We start from the raw sequence: 17,346 nt of genomic DNA, 5'->3' as shown, positions 1-17,346 counted from the left end.
GCTTTCTTTCTCTTCTTTTTTGGTATCCCCAACTACAACTTGTATAAATGTTAAAACACTATAAATGTATATTAACTTAGAAACTAAATATTGTTTATATGTTTAGTATGCTTGGGGGTGTCAGTGTTATGGGGTAATTTGACCTTGGCCACATGCTTCTTCCATTGATAAACTTAACTTTATACATGTACATTGCATTCCATGTGCTAAAAATATAATATGGATGTACCTACTCGTCAAGAGGTGGGACATTTTTGGCCCCATGCTCAGTCTTATCCCAAATGGCACTAACAAGATGAGAGCAAGGAATCCCAGTAAGTTCTTAGTGCCTGCAACTATAATTATTGTCCCTCAAATTAACCACAAATTGATCCCCCTCCCCCATGTCCTAGTAACTTGAGTCATATTAAGACCATTAAATATGCAAGTGTATTGAGAATCATATTTCTTAACTACCTCTAAAAGTTTTGTGGTTGCTGGGGTAAGTGGCCATTTAAACTTATCTATCATATTTTGCACAATAAAAATCCTTTTCATTAAGTATTCCCTAATGTACTTGTAACGACCCAAAAATCCAAGGTAAAAATTTCCATTTTTTAATACAGTAAAAACACTTTAATAACTTTGTTCCAAACATTGAAAAGCATTTCGATTAAACAATTATCAGAGTCTAATCCCATAGGTCACATTTTGCGAAAATCACGGGTGTATGCGCTGCAATCGTCCCGAGCCCCTTTCATTTGAAAACTAGAGTACCTGAAACCAAAAATAAAAACATAAGCACAAAGCTTAGTGAGTTCCCCAAATGCCACATACCATACATATCAAACGATCCATACATGCCATACATAATCGCGAGCCATACGTATCAATCATATATCATAAACAATAAAGGTACTATGTGACGCACATAGTCTTGCCATTATGCCATGAGCCACCTCATGGTCATTATTGCAAGGTTAGGGGCCACAACCCCAGGTCTTACAGACAAGTGCCAAGAGCAACCTCCTGGTCTTCCATGCAAACATCACAAAGACAACTAGCATACAAATAATACCACTTAACTAATTACTTGCCAGAGTTTAGACTCCGGTCTTGCATACAATGTGCCAGGAGCTGCCTCCTAGTCTTTCATACATAATGTCAAGGGCTAACCCCCGGGTCTTCCTACAATACATAAGCAAAATAGGCTGGCGTTGGTGCCTTCGATCCATACAACAGTGAGGAAACTCACCTCAATTGTTGAAGCTCACTGCACGAAATCACTAACTGCTGCCCTGACGATTTCCCAGACTAACAATTACCAAAACAACATTCAATTAGCCACATAATTCCAAACCATGATCCTTAAACCAAACTTGGGGTAAAATAACCATTTTACCTCTCGCCCATCAAGACTCATAACCAAGGCCCAAGCCCAAACCAACCAAGCCCAAAACTAGAAGATCCATAAAAGCCCATTAATGGCCCAACTTTCCAAATTAGGCCCAACCCCATATGGGCCTTACCTAAAAGCCCAACAACTCCTGGTCTAATAATAATTCTCCGATGACCCAAAGGTCCAAGCCTATTGGGCCCCCTAAATTCCAAAACCATTGGGCCCACCAAGGCCCAATACAAAATCTTAGCCCAACTAGACATGACCAAACAAACGTCCAAACTCTAAGAACCCTCTAACCAAAAAGCCTAACACGCAAAAACTCCAATCCAAGTCCGAAGCCCAACATGAACAAGCCCAAGAAGCCAACTATTGGTCTGAACGCTGGGTGTTCCCCTGTGGAACGTTGGGCATTCGTTTCCTGACCGTTGATCGTGACTCTACGCCGGAGTGCACGACGTTCCCAAGATGAACGCGTTGCATTCCCGACCAGGGATCAAAAATTACATTTATGTCTTAACACCTTATGTCCAAAGTTCAAATCTTCAAAATAGCTTCCTATCAGTATCTTAAGCCATAAAGTCTTCAACTTGGCACCTTTGCATGGCCCAAAAGGACCTAATATTCATTAAAGCTTCCAATCCATAAATCAAGACCCAAAACCTTTGCATGGTTGGTCCTCAACCATCAAGTTACCATTTTTATGACTTTAACAACTCAAAAATGTGTGGATCTGCAATCTTGGGCTTTTGGAGTGGCTCAAACTCCCAAAGAGCTTCCACATGATCATAAGAAGAACAACAAGCCCTAATCTAGATCTTAAGCTATAAGATAGCAATATAGAAACTTTATACTTTCTGATACTTGCAAATGAGCTGGAGAACCTGGATCTAAAAGCTCTTCCTTGATCAATGAGACTCCAAGGTGATCACTCTCCTTCAAGAACACCAAAATACACTTAAAGATGGTCTTCCATGCTTACACACTCACAATGAGGGTTAGGGTTTTGAAATGAGGCTTAAGGTACAGTGGAGGCTGAAAGAATGAAGAGCCTTGGGTCTTAAGTTATTTAAATAGTGAACACTTAGGGTTTTTGAGTGCAGATGGCGAACGCCCTGCGTTCTCCCTGGAATGTCTTGCTTTCGACTTGGCATCCACATCCAACTTCATGCACTGAACGATGAGTGTTCAAAATATGAATTCCCCACATTCGAGCCTTTCCTCCAACACCAAGCTGGAAATTAAAGGTTCTAGGTTTGAAAAACCTCCACACTGAATTAGATCAAGCCCATGCATGCAATATGAACCTTATAATTATCGAGATGTTACAGTACTCTAAACATGTAATTATAGGTTTTCCTCGAGCATCTATCAACTTTTGAGTTGAAAACTTCACATAAATTATTCAGCATATATATATATATATATATATATATATATATATATATATATATATATATATATATAGGATATAGATCCGGTAAGAAATTTTTTTTTGTGGGAAGGTAAGAAGTTTTTTTTCTACATATTTTTTTAACGAACAAAATAAATGAATCACTAGATGATTCATTTGTAAAATGATTCACAAGAAAAAATTTCCAAAAAAACATCTTTATGATTCATTTTTAACTAAATTAAGAAAAAATTCACTTTTATGACAATTTTAGAGAATAACAACAAAATCATTGTATAAATGAATCATCGAGATGTTTTTTTGAGAATTTTTTCTTGTGAATCATCTTACAAATGAATCATCTAATGATTCATTTTGTTTGTTCGCGAAAAAAATATGTAGAAAAAAAACTTCTTACCTTCCTACCAAAAATTTCCTTCTTATTTGATCTTGACTCTATATATATATATATATATATATATATATATATATATATATATATATATATAATCTGTTATTCCTGTACAATGCAACAAATATGCTTTTAGTAAAAAATAAGGATATATAAAACTGAACACCTAATATACAATATAATGGTAAATGTACCTGACATATGTGCTCTTGCCCAATGTATTGGTGGAATACCCATTAACCAGTCATATACCTTTGAATTGAACTTTTTAAAATCTTCCATGAATCTATCAAAGTGACTAACTATTGTTGTTGTTTCACATTGACACACATGATCCTTGTGTTCCTTCCCCCTCAATTGTAGCTTCATGATCTCATGAATATGTCTTCAACACAACCAGTGCTCAACACTAAGGAATAGCTTGGAAATAGCATGTATTATCCATTAAATAACAAGTAACAAATATGTTAGTTTGTAAAGGAAATATTAAAAACAAGTATCATAAGAACATTTACCTTTTGCCTGTCAGAAATGAATGTGAAGTTTGATTTTGAAGAGAGTTCCAAATCTTCACCTAGACACTCTTGAAACCAACTCCATGAGCTTGTGGTCTCCGCTTCAGTTATGGCATATGCTAGTGGGTAGATCCCATTAGTGGAATCAAGACCCACAACAGTGAAAACATGTCCAGGGTAAGGGCCCTTCATGAAATCTCCATCAAGTCCTAAAAAATCTCTTAAACCTACCTTAAAAACTAGCTTCAATGAACCTAAATATACGTAAATTCTCTTAAACATCCTAGTTTTCAAGTCTGCATTTGGTTCACTGTATGCCTGAAACTAAAATCTTAGTATCCAAAATTGTGTGAGTCAAAAGAATAAGAATAATAGTATTTATAGAGTAAATTGAATATGAAAAAACTTAGATACCAAATTATTTTGGATCCTAATCAATAAATAGAAAGATTATATGTTGTATTAATTACAATATATAAATTAATTGATTTAAAATTTCAAAATAAAAAAAAAAAGTTTCATTTTTATGGGTTATTGATTGATATGGATTATCGGTATTTTAATTTGAAATGAAGCTAAAGTTTCGATTTCAAAATACAAAATGAATACATTTTTTGTTGATTTAGGGTACATTAAATGAAAATTTTTAATTAGCTAATTTATTTATTTAAAGTCAAAACCTATAAATAATGAAATAAAATATGATTATATTCACTAATTAGACAAGTTACAAGTTTTAAAAAATTAATAGAGAATGATTGTGAGATGACACAGGGTATCATTAGAATGAATGTAAAAAAAAAAAAAAGAATAAAATAAAAGAAAAAACCTTTAAGTCTCTAAAATGTATCATGTGGTAAATATATTTTTTATTTATTAGATAGTATAGATCTACTATTAAAATTAATAAATATTAATTAGATAATGTCACGTAATTATACATATAATTTTTTTCATCCAAAAATTGAGATTGCATCTCACACTTCTAATCAATATTATGATAAATAGCTATTCCACAAGAGGAATTCAATAACTCATACAAATAATGAGAAAAATGAAATCGAGCGATCAACAAATAGTGAAAGATAATGGATTGTTTTACAATAAAAAAGATTTTTCCTCATATAAATAGGAATATAATGCGAGTTTTTGGCCTAACTTAAACCTTAATAGGAATACAAATGGGCTTTTAGCCTAGACATAATCACTAACATCCTTTCGCAATTTGACTAGGAACGGACGATTGAAATTGGAAAACAAAATAAACAAAACAATAAAACATACAAACATATATGAAGGCGTAGAAGCAGCGGTGGTAGAACTTTGATGATGACATCTAACAATGACTGCTCGTTGGAGAAGAAGAGAAAAGAAGGGGCTGCCAGAGGCGATTCCATTGTAGAGGAAGAGAGGATCGGCGACGACAATGAAGTCGGCGACTGAGGAGCCCGAAGAAAGGCAGCGAGAAAGAAATAGAGTTCGAGTTACGTCGGACAGAGTCAATTCTCATAAGAACTAGATAACCATTTTTATGTAGATCTCTCTCTGTCTCTCTCTCTCTCTCTCTCTCTCTCTCTCTCTATATATATATATATATATATATATATATATATATATATATATATATATATATATATATATATATATATATATATATATATATATATATATATATATATATACCACAAAAACTTAAATTTTTGTTTAAACTACTTTCAAAACGAATGTGTATATATGAAATATACATATATACATACCATGTAATGCAAATATCTACAACACAAATGTGTATATATGCACATTTCTTATATACATTTTATTTTTTTAATTATTTAAACAAAAGTTCTTATATTATGATGTTTTAGAAGCACATAATTTATATTTATTTTTGAAAAAACTCTACAATAAAAAAGGTTTTTGGGTTCTCACGAATATTTGGATTGCAAAGCATCCTGAATATATATATATATATATATATATATATATATATATATATATATATATATATATATATATATATATATATATATATATATATATATATATATATATAATGTTCAAATAAGAAAAATTATGTAATGTAAAAATCGAAAACAAATCTAGACCATATATTTATTTTTGCTGCAAAACGCTACAGTGTACCTATGTGACGGGAGAAGGTAATATTAATATGTGAATATAAATGTGATTATATTAACATATGAATCCACCACCTATCATCTTCTTCGCCGCCACCACCTTCACTACCTCTACCACCACATTTGCCACATCACCATGACCACCTCTTCCACCACCATCACCACAACCTCTGCCAACACCACCTCCGTTGTTGTCATCGTCACACCCACTGACACCACCACCACTACTGATACCACCTCCTCCTCATCCACCCCTACCACCACCATCTCTACCAACGTTGCCACCAACCATTGTCACCAATACCTCGACTGCCACCGCCAACGCTACCCTTACCACCGGCACCACCTCTGTCAACAACCGCCATATGCATATATGAAAAATCACTTGAAAATAGACACACACTTATTCATATATGAATATACTTTTTCATATATACTTATACGAGTAAGTATATACTTATCCGTATATGAATATTTGTTATCGTCACCAACAACTCTGTCGCCCATCGATGCCGCCACAACCACTATCACCACCACCATAAGTTCTTCCATCCCTACTGCCACCATATTTGCCACTGTTGCCACCATTACCTCCGCTACCGTAACCACTACCACTCCTACCCCTGCCACCGCCACTGCTACCGCCACTTCTATCTTATATACCAACCGCCATATTCATATATGAATAATCACTTGTAAATAGACACATACTTATTCATATATGAATAAGTGTATAATTATTCATATGTGAATATACTTATTCATATATAAACATACTATTCGTATATGAATATATTTATTCATATTTGAATATACTTATTCATATATGAATATTATCTATGTTGTCGTCCAGGTACTCTGGAGCGCTTAAGCGACATATTTTAAATATGTGGCCCAAGTTTGTTCTTGCATTTCTCGATTTCATAATTGTTCTCATTTGAACTCTTCTATATATATATATATATATATATATATATATATATATATATATATATATATATAAAGAGAGAGAGAAAGAGAGAGAAAGAGAGAGAAAGAAAGAAAGAAAGAAAGAAAAAAAGAAAGAAAGAGAGAGGGGGAAGGGGGAGAGAGAGACAATTGCATATTAAGGCGGCCTAGAGGAGAATGTGTCATCGGAGGGAGACAACAACAACATCGGAAGAGTTTAACTCGGAAAAGAGATTCAGAGAAGAAGAGGTCAGCCAAGGAGACGGGCCATCCGAGGAGGAGAAAGAAGGCTCGAAGTAGAAGAAACCGAGGAAGGAGTTTTGGTTTGGTGATGGTGGCTATATTATTATTTAGGAGGAGAAAGAAAAAAGAAAAAATAATGAGCATAGTAAAGGCACCTCCAACAACTATTAGATTAAGTCGTCGGGGATGGAGGCGACTATGGGTTGTGGTCAGCTCTAGGTTTTAACCTAAGACTTTTATACTATGAAAGATAATGGATTTTTTTTATTATAACAAAGATTTAACATAATACAAATATAAATAAAAAATGAGATCTTGGTCTAACCGAAATGTTAATTAATATGTATTAGGGCTCGTTTGATTTCCTTTCTAACTGGATCCAAAGCTACAACCCGGTCCTCGGTCCAAAATAGCTTGTTTGTTTTCCCTTCTCCACCCTTGGACTCGGTCCAAATAAACGACCCGGTCCCCAATTTTGTGTTGATTCGGTCCGCTAGAAAAAGATAGCTGACTGGAAAATGGACGCAGTGAACCCTTATGTTCTTCATCTCTGCCACGTCTGGTTCTTCTTCCTACTTCAGTTTCCAAACGCCAACACCATTCGACGAGACCCTCACTTAACGGCTTCTTCCTCCAGCAGGCCTTTCTCCTCCAACGTTGCCTTCCTCTGGTGTCGCACTCCTTTAGCGCCTTATTCCCCCCTCGATCTCCAAACCGGTAAGTTCTTTTCTCCCATTGTGAATTCGTTTTTCTCCTTTGTTAAATTGAAATTGAAATCATTTTTCTCCTCTGTGAAATTGAAACCGATTCTTTGTGAAATTGAAATGGACATCTCCATCCAAATCACAGCCTCTAGAGTTTATGAACATGAAATTGATTCCTGTTGAAATCGTTTTTCTCCTCCGTGAAATTGCTCGATTGTAATTTGTGTACTTAACGATTGGATTCTGTTAATTTTTTTGCCCTATTTTTTGTTTATAGATGTAGATTTATGATTGTTTGATTATAAACTAGAAAAGGGGTTAATTTCGTGATTTACATATCATCTTGATGGCATATAACACCGATTTAGGGTGGCAAATCATTCTTCAAAAGTGAGCTTTCAGGTATGGAACAAGGATATTATAATCGAAACCCAACTGCAAAAGCATTCCTGAAGCTTGAAGCTTGTCGGATCTACTGATGCTAATCAAATATGCTATGATTCATCATCCTAAAGGTCATACAATTCCAAGATTTAGTAAACCTTTTACTGTTTATTATTTTTGTAGAATTGAAAGTGTTTGTATCCAACAAGGGAGATGTATATTCAACAAGGAAGTTGATGTAGTAACAGTTTGGTATCAAGAATCAACAATTGTTTGCATAAATTTGTATTTATGATGTATTGTACCCCACTTTGAAGAGGGTTCTCACTTTTCCCCTCTTATTTAGATAAAGTTTTGTAATTTCACTTTAAATATATAGAATTTAACTTTCATTTTACAACATTGTTAATAACTTTTCTTTTATAGCAATGTATTGTGTTTTACTTTCATTTTTATAGAATTCTACTTTTATTGTTTATTTTTTTTTATCTAGGGTCATGAAAAATGGGGAAAAAATGTTGTAAAATGGGAAAGAATGTTGTAAAATGGAAGTTGATGATGTTGTATATAGCATGATAATTTATAAATTAAATTGTAAATCATAAAAGGAATTATTAAAAAAAATGTTGTCTGAGGGTATTATAGTCAGTTTGTACAATCAGTCAGATGTAAAATCAAACAGCAAGTTTCAGTTAGAAGTTAACCTAGTCAGAACTTCTAACCCAATCAGCTTCTAATCCAGTCAGTTTTAACCCAGTTAGCAACTATCAAACGAACCCTTAACCGGACCCTAATTAGTAAGTAAGAGATAAAAAGAGGAATCCAAATAAAGTGGGCGAGGAATAGTAAATACAAATGAAGTGGAAGGATAATTGAGTTCCTTATGTCATCATCCCTATGAAAAAACATAAAATCAATGAGATAAAAGTTCCATCAGAATCAAATTCCGTCTATTTAACATCTAAATGCATAAAATAATAGAATCTACGTTCCAGTTTCTTTAGATTCTACCCGAATCTGCAAACCAAATGTGTATGCATGAGATTTCATAACCAAATAATTTAATATTAAATCAAAGGGGTCACCATATGCAGCTTTGTAAGTATTTCAAGGAATTCGTATTTGATGTCATCTAAATAAAAATAGCACCACGTCACTTTCTCTCATGCTTTGACATGAAGAAATATAAAATTTTCACTAATTAAATGTTAAGATACACATCATGACCAATCTCCAACATGTGAAATACTTGTCAAAAGATGCTTACAACTCCTTTCCATTTGGATATGTGCTGCTGATACTTAGACAAGTGGTAACTTAAAACACAAGATAAAACTTTTAATATTCTATAAATTTTACTTTGAAAAAAGAAAAGCAAATCTAATCACTATGGTATACTGTTATAAAATAACAGTTTTTGTTTTTTTTTTCAATAAATTTTTTCTTTTGTAATTATTTTTTTAAATAACCATCAATTTGGCAATAAATCTACTACGGAATTACTATTTGCTGCAAAATTTGTTTTTTTTTTCCTCCAACCACAAAATTATATCTATGTGAATTTACTACATGTCAAATTATATGATGCCTCTCAAGGCTCTCACCATTTCTAAGGTTCTCGATAACCTAAGCTAAGTCTTTTTTTTTTGTTTTTTTTTTTGTGACGTTTAATTACATTCTTCTATAGAAGTGGAGATTGAGGTTTGCAACTGAAGAAAAAGTTATATCGGTTAAAGGCATCAAATCCTTTTATAGGGCTTAAAAATATGGCAGGGGTGGTGAACACTTTAGCTGCATTTACTTACGAAAAAATAGTTTTAGTTTTCTATTTTTCGTTTTTTATTTTTATTTTTTGTTTTCGGTTTTCATTGAAAAAATTAAAAAACTTGTATTTAGCTATCAGTTTTCATTTTTAGAAAACGGTAGCGGTGGAGGTTGGGTGGTGGATGTGACAGTGGCGGTGATGGCAGTGTTGGGGATAGCAATGGTGGTGGTGACGTTGGTGGTGAGAATGGCGGTGCTGACGTTGGTGGTGGGAATGGCGGCGGCAGTGACAGTGGTAGTGCGGATGATGGAGTCATGGAGACGATGGTTGTGGTGGCGGCAGCGATGGTGGTGATAGTGGCGATGGTGGTGGGTTGGTAGTGGCGGCAATGGTGGCGGTGACGGTAAGTCGATGATTGCGGTAGTAGTGGTGGCGGGTGCGGGTGCATGTTTATGTTTATGTTTGTATTTGTGTTTGTGAGGGTGAGGATGTGGTGGGGCTTGAAGTAGGGAGCATAGGCGGGTACCCACCTCATTTGGCGCGAACCTAAACCGGAACCGGAACCGGCGGTTCCTAGAAAGTTAGAACCAGAACCGGAACCGCTCTAGGCAGTTCTTAAATGTTTGGAACCAGTCCCGGAACCGGCGGTTCCGGTTTCGGGAGCGGGTAACCCGGTCGCATTAATTTTGTTAACTTTTTTCGACAAAACCGCAATTTAGTTCAATCCAAATCAAATCAATTCGGACCAAAGACGGATAACATCGGACCAATATATTCTAAATCGGTATAAATAACACACACACACACACACACACACACACACATATATATATATATATATATATAAACCGGTTCCGGCGGGTACCCAGCGGGTAGCGGTTCCGAAAAAACGAGAACCGGAACCGGAACCGCTTAAGCGGTTCCAGTTCCAAAACCGGCAGTTCCAAGGCGGTTCCGGTTCCAAAAGCGGGTATCCGGTTCCGATGCTCATCCCTAGCTTGAAGTAATTCCTTTTCAGGACTTGTTGAGTGTTTTGACGTATTAGAAATTTCATTATCTTTTGTGTAAAAAAACAGAGAAAAGAAAGAATAGTCGAGCCTGTTAAAGAAATATGGTCTTTACGGTTTGGTACTAGAAACAAAAGACTTGCTATATATTAAATGTATTGCCGGGCTCCAAAACCCAATTAATGTCATTAATTCCTTTATAGTTGTTATTTCATGGTCTAGCTCTTAGTTTTATAAAAATTCCCAGTCAAAAAAGAAACTAAAAAAATATTGCAAAATTCTCTTTATATATTGTAAAATTGTTTGGTTTGTAAAATTGCTCACATTATTGCGAAATCTATTTTTATTAAAGAATATTGCAAAATAATTTAGTAATGAAAAATATAGTGTTAGGTTAAGAGATACTTTTGAAAAACAAATGGTATAAAAATGAGAAAATGTGTAAAAAAAAAAACATTAAATGTAAACATATCATAGTAAATAATGATTTTACTTTTATACCTATTTATTCTCTTTTATATGAAGTTAAGGAACAGGAAACTTTCCTAGGTTATGACATCGGCCACAGAAAACTTAGTGTTTTTGGAATTTTGTAACATTCATATAAAATTAAGATATGTTAATCTATTATTTTATTTTTTTATTTTGATACTTGTTTTGATCTAATGAATAAGACGATAAATACAAAAAATAGATATAAAGATACTTTATTTGTCTTTTTGTTTTTACTTTTACTCTAAATAAATAAATAAACATTTTTGTCATTTGTTTTCCTCTTATATATTATTTGACATGTTATTTTGCAGTAATTTTAGATTAAATTATATTCATATGTTATTTTGTGGTTTTTTTTCATTTTATTAAATTTCATATAATATTTAAATATAATTAATGTAATAATAAATACATATTCAATTTATTAATGTTACTTTTCTTATAATTTCTAAATTGAATCCAATTATGTAGTTGTTTATATATTTAAATTATTAGCTTAAATTTATAAGACAAATAAACACTTCAATTTTAATAAATAAATAGTTTTTTTTTCTTATAAATTTAGAATTTCTAAATTGTTAGATCTTCATGTTTTTTTGTTTATTTTTTTAATAAACTCATATAATATATATGTCTTACAACTAGTTTTTTTATAAAAAAAAGACCTAGACATTATATAATAAATAAAGAACAATGAATTTCTAAATTGTTAGATCTTCATGTTTGTTTGTTTATTTTTTTATAATAAACTCATATAATATATATGTCTTACAACTAGTTTTTTATAAAAAAAGACCTAGATGTTATATAATAAATAAAAAAACAAAAAATATGCCGAAGCGAATATATTTGTCTTTTTCCCTCTATATATTTTTAGTTAAAACGTACATAATGCTTCCTTAACGAGCTTAGCAAAATGATACTTTGCATGAGAAGCAAATGCAAGAATCATAGCATTTTGTTTGTTTGCTTTGCATTTAATATGAAAAGTAAAAACACAAAATTTATTACGATATTAAACGGTTTTAAAAGAAGACAAAGCACCAACACATAAATTTTGTACTATAAACATTAAAAAAAAAAGTACACATCAATCTTTCCACATCAACCTACAAGTACATCTTTTGGTCTTCTTTCACATTTTACAAAATGCATTTCACCTTTTGACTTTCGCTTTCTTGCATCTCCATATAAAAAGGTATCAAACAATATAAAAAAAAAAGTTAATAAAAATCTACATCCATGCACATAACATTCAAAGGTTGCTATTATATATACATCCTTCAATCCTATAAATAGTCAATTCATGAAATACACACATAATCACTCACTCACACAAGAAAAAAAGGTACATAAAACATATAAAATTAGACTATTCAAAAGTCTTAAAAACATCCTTCTTTGACAACAAAACTATCTTTTTTTGTAAACAAAAGATTAATAACAATAGGAAAAAACAAACATACAACAAACATACGTACGCACAGTATTAGTAAAATGCATATCAAACACAGTATAGTTTATCAGTTATACGTAGGTGTAAAACACATTTTGCTTTTGGGCTCCGACAAGGAGGAAAGCTTCTTTGCTCACTCATTTGTAAGAAGCCACATCTATTGGGGTTTGGTCTACGAGTTTCACATTTGTTGTAAAAAGCGATTGAAAAAAAATAAAAAGGAAAGCAAAAGCTACGTGTGGAAGTTGATTGGATAAGTAAAGTATGAAGTATCTTTTTTGGGCCAATTTACACTCATGGGATTTAAAAGAAGAATCACAAGTGTTTAAAGAAAAGCAACAAAGCAAAAATGATGAAAAAAATGGGACTCACTCATTACTACTCATACACAACATATCATATCATTGTAGACCATGAAATCTAATCAACCTATTCAAAATATCTCTACCTTCTTTGTTTTTTACTTACAAAACGATAAAATCTCAATCTCAAAAGGTTCTAATTCCCTGGAATCGGTGATTCCAATACAATTCCATCCTCCAATTCCCTTTCTATCCATTCATCACCATCCATGTCTTCTTCCACACGTTTTCTTTTCATAGTTTTTATAGAATTTCTTTTCTTGATTTTTTCTCTGATTCGATCCACATCCACCTGGCTATTATTGCCACCTGTACTCATACCCTCTACTGAAACTATCTTACAACTTGAACTTGAATCAGACTTTATAGCAACAGGTTCACAATCACTAACTCCACTACCTGTATCACTTGTTTTATCGACACAATTTATCGTATCATAGGAATTCTCAAAAACCTGTTTTTTAACATAATTAGATTTTGTTGTTGATTTGCTGATTTCAGATACAGTTTGACTTTGACTCTGTTCCCATAAACTCATCATTTGTTGGATCACACCTGAAATAAATATGTTGATTTTAATATGTTATGTTATGGATATATAAAAATATATAAATATATAAATATATATAAACCTTCTAACTGTTTTGGTGAAACATCAAACTCCATCCACCAAGCCTTCCCTTTTGCTGTTGGCAATTTTACATTTTTAACCTTGGCAGCAAGAAATAGAGAGCCAGCAGCTATGTAATGGGGTTTGTGATGCAAACAAAGCGAGGTACGAAGCCTAGAAGAAAATACTTTGAATATCAATAAAACCAAATGAGAGTAAAAAAAATATAATAATAATTTACAAATTACAACATACCAATCATTGACAAAATTCCATGCGATTTTTACAAGCTCTTTGTCTGTAATAGCTAATCTCTTAAGAGCAGCAACAAGTGACTTGTATGGATGCTCTATATTTAGATCAAAGGCAATAGTAATTAACAGAAGTCTTTCCCCAATTAAAATTAGATCCTTTTGCTTATCATATATCTCCTACACAAATAAAGAAACTCATAAGAAAAAAAAATGCATTGTTGAATCAAGATAAGGATAATAGTTACTTACCCGAATTCTCCTTGAGGCTGAAGGATCCCATTTGTATATTAACTTATAAGCAACCACAGCAAGTTCACCTAACCACCTTGGTGTTTCTTCAGCTTTGCATGCAAGAAACATGCATACAGTTGCAACTGTCTACACATTGTTATTAATTAATTAATTATTATATAATTAATTCATTTTGAAATCATGAAAAGAATAGAGAATCAGAGGAGAAGATGATGAAGAGAAGATTTATATACCTGCCAATCATTCTTTTTATGGGATTGTCGCATGTAAAATCGATGACAAAACATCATTGATGTAGCTATTGTTACCTGAGGTCTGAAAGATGAAAGAATAACAAATTTGTTATTTTGTATTTTTTTTACTTTTAGCATATAATGAGGCGAGTTACAAGTATCAAGTTGTGAGACCATATGTAATCTTTATGTGAATAAAAGATCATAACATTTGCATCAGGGAAAATTCTATTTTCTCACACTTACATTTCATGTGCCTTCTCACATGAGAGTGAAGGAAAACAAGAGCTTACACTTTAAGCTCTATGCCAAGCTCTTGAAGAAAAGAGCAGTATAGCTTTCTCAGATGTTGCTCTTGTTTGTAATCAATGCCATCAGATCTTGATGGAGTATTGTGTTCTATCTCTTTTCTGCTGAAATACCAATTGCGATTAAGATGAGGTGTTTCAGATATGTGAATTACAGTTGCATCTTTTGCAATTTCTTTTTGGGAAATATAACACTGCATTGGAGCTTCATATATATGCATTATGTTGATATTCTGCAAAAAAACAAAACAATATGTATCAAAAGTGTATCTTGTGCATGTGTCGTGTGAACAACTTAAAGAAACAGAAAGAATCATGTCGATGTGAAAATCCTCTGTTCTTGATGCTCTTAATTGCATCTATGGTGAACAGATATGTAAAGAAACTCAATAAGAACATATGTTAGCTCAAGTTTTCCGAAACATCTTCCATGAAATACTCTCTGTTGATCCAGTATAAAAAACTAACAATGCCGAAACAGTATAGATCCAGATATAACCATTATGATTTCAATATTCAGAAACATGTTTACAGAGATACCAAAAAAATATACGAAAAGAGGATTTGCAAGGTGCTTTCAAACTAATGTTCATCCTTAAGGCGGCGATACCTACCCTCGTAATTTTAGTATCAAAGATTAAGAAAATTGTCAATTCCGTTTAGCAATATAATGTCGATTATCAAGAACTCAATTTGATTACAGATTAACGCTCATGTTAAACCGATACTATATCAGAATGTACAAAGAAGGTAACCTAAAATTGTAAAGAAACAAACAGAGATCAATGAGAAAAAGAAAGATGAAATTGTGGCAAAACGTACATTAATCTGCGATTGAAGTTGTTCACTTGAAAAGTGCTAACAATTGAGATGCCACACAGCCTCTCTTTTCTCCTCCAGGTTTCAAAAGTCAATAAATGAACCCTAGTTTGGTTTCTGTTTCTGAAACTACAATCACCAGCTTCCCTCTTCGTTTTAAGAGAGAGTTGTAAAACTGGCCCCTTGACTTATGATAGATTAACGGATAAGGACATTTGATAGAGTAAATTACATTCTTAGTTCTTGTTTCCACTTATTGGTCGTAATCTAGGTTTTATAAGGGTTAAATTCGTTAGTTGTCAACAAATAGTATTTTTGTTTGATAAATTAGATGGTAGTTGATAAAGTATTAGTGTTTTGTAAATTAGTCAATAACATGTATGATAAATATAATGACATAAAACAAAATTTATATATATATATATATATATATATATATATATATATATATATATATATATATATATATATATATATATATATATAAAGACTAATTATATTGTATGAAATATCATTAAGAAAATCCATATCGATTTGAGAGGGCATGAAGAGGATTGAAGGAAAAATTGAAGGAAATTTAAGCATTAGATATTTGATTTGTGTTATACAAGCTTGGAAGGTATTTCTCTACGAAATTTCTCTCAAACTTTTGAGTTAGGAGTTAATCGAAGGATCAAATCCAAAATTTGTAAGTATAATGGTTTTGTATTCGATTCCCTAGCTCAAACTAAGGTTGTGTTCATGATTCTATACTTGATTCATTATATCTTTTAATGAAATTGTGTTTCAAGCGATGTTGAACATTAACCCATGGTTGAAATCCGAAATTTGAATATATATATATATATATATATATATATATATATATATATATATATATATATATATATATATATATATATATAGTAGGTTATAACCCGTGTACTGTACGGGTGACGACGTAAAATAATTTTATATATATATATATATATATATATATATATATATATATATATATATATATATATATATATATATATAGTAGGTTATAACCCGTGTACTGTACGGGTGACGACATAAAATAATTTTGAAAGTTAAGAGATGTTACAATTAATAATATATTTAACAGTGATTTTTTTGGAAACTTAGATGCATTAGTTTTTTTCAAAACTATATAGTTATTAATTTAAATTAGTTTTCAAAATGTTTTAAGATATGAACAACATTAATTAATGATATTGATTATGTGGTTTAATAAAATATATAATTATAAAAATCAAACATGAAAAAAGTATCCTTAAATAAAAACTATTCTATTCCACCAATATATTTTGATAATTTTGATAATGGATATGGTTCATTAAATTTCTCAATTTATGATTAAACACGTTTAAGTATAATAAATAACACACACAAAAAAAAAAAAAAAAAAAAAAAAAAAAAAAAAAAAAAAAAAAAAACCCTCAAAGGTTTTCGTTTCCACTACCCTACCTTTCATTCGAACTAAACAAAGGTTGATGACCAAATATTTACAATCACGGGATCTGATGACCAAATTTTTTTTGTGATTCTTCATAACATCATATAAATGTGGGTAGTCAATGACCAAAAAAAATGCAATTTTGCACCCTTACTAAAACAATATAGAGTTAAACAAAAGCTTCATGTTAATTATTAAAGCTTCAACATAC

General features: G+C 32.0%; 2 protein-coding genes and 2 long non-coding RNA genes across 6 annotated transcripts; 1 reads left to right on the top strand and 3 right to left on the bottom strand.

Annotated features, from left to right (window-relative positions):
• Positions 1-586: 586 nt before the first annotated feature.
• Positions 587-4,055, bottom strand: LOC111920654 (uncharacterized). 2 transcript variants are annotated; one of them, XR_002859953.3, is made up of 3 exons: positions 3,699-4,043; positions 3,378-3,592; positions 587-756 (listed from the first exon to the last, which is right to left on the bottom strand). It is a non-coding gene; the product is annotated as an uncharacterized LOC111920654 (long non-coding RNA). The 2 variants fall into 2 exon arrangements; XR_006191800.2 differs by having other exon boundaries at positions 3,378-4,055.
• A 1,836-nt stretch (positions 4,056-5,891) lies between these two features.
• Positions 5,892-6,424, bottom strand: LOC111920653 (glycine-rich protein 23-like). The gene is made up of 3 exons (XM_023916224.1): positions 6,294-6,424; positions 6,126-6,220; positions 5,892-6,076 (listed from the first exon to the last, which is right to left on the bottom strand). The coding sequence occupies exons 1-3, from the start codon at positions 6,422-6,424 to the stop codon at positions 5,892-5,894; spliced, it is 411 nt and encodes a 136-aa protein (XP_023771992.1).
• Positions 6,425-7,406: 982 nt separating this feature from the next.
• LOC111920642 (uncharacterized) lies at positions 7,407-8,442 on the top strand. The gene is made up of 2 exons (XR_002859952.3): positions 7,407-7,744; positions 8,100-8,442. It is a non-coding gene; the product is annotated as an uncharacterized LOC111920642 (long non-coding RNA).
• A 4,746-nt stretch (positions 8,443-13,188) lies between these two features.
• Positions 13,189-15,836, bottom strand: LOC111920643 (cyclin-T1-3). Of its 2 annotated transcripts, none has more exons than XM_023916216.2 (7): positions 15,680-15,836; positions 14,796-15,090; positions 14,550-14,631; positions 14,314-14,442; positions 14,066-14,241; positions 13,833-13,984; positions 13,189-13,755 (listed from the first exon to the last, which is right to left on the bottom strand). In XM_023916216.2, the coding sequence occupies exons 3-7, from the start codon at positions 14,604-14,606 to the stop codon at positions 13,337-13,339; spliced, it is 933 nt and encodes a 310-aa protein (XP_023771984.1). In that variant the 5' UTR covers positions 14,607-14,631; positions 14,796-15,090; positions 15,680-15,836; the 3' UTR covers positions 13,189-13,336. The 2 variants fall into 2 exon arrangements, with proteins under 2 accessions (XP_023771984.1, XP_023771983.1); XM_023916215.2 differs by having other exon boundaries at positions 14,843-15,090.
• Between the last annotated feature and the right edge of the window lie 1,510 nt (positions 15,837-17,346).

Source organism: Lactuca sativa, chromosome 5 (genome assembly GCF_002870075.4).
Source record: "Lactuca sativa cultivar Salinas chromosome 5, Lsat_Salinas_v11, whole genome shotgun sequence".
NCBI classification, from domain to species: domain Eukaryota; kingdom Viridiplantae; phylum Streptophyta; class Magnoliopsida; order Asterales; family Asteraceae; genus Lactuca; species Lactuca sativa.
Note: the sequence above shows the minus strand (reverse complement) of the source record. Positions and strands in the feature narration are given on the sequence as shown.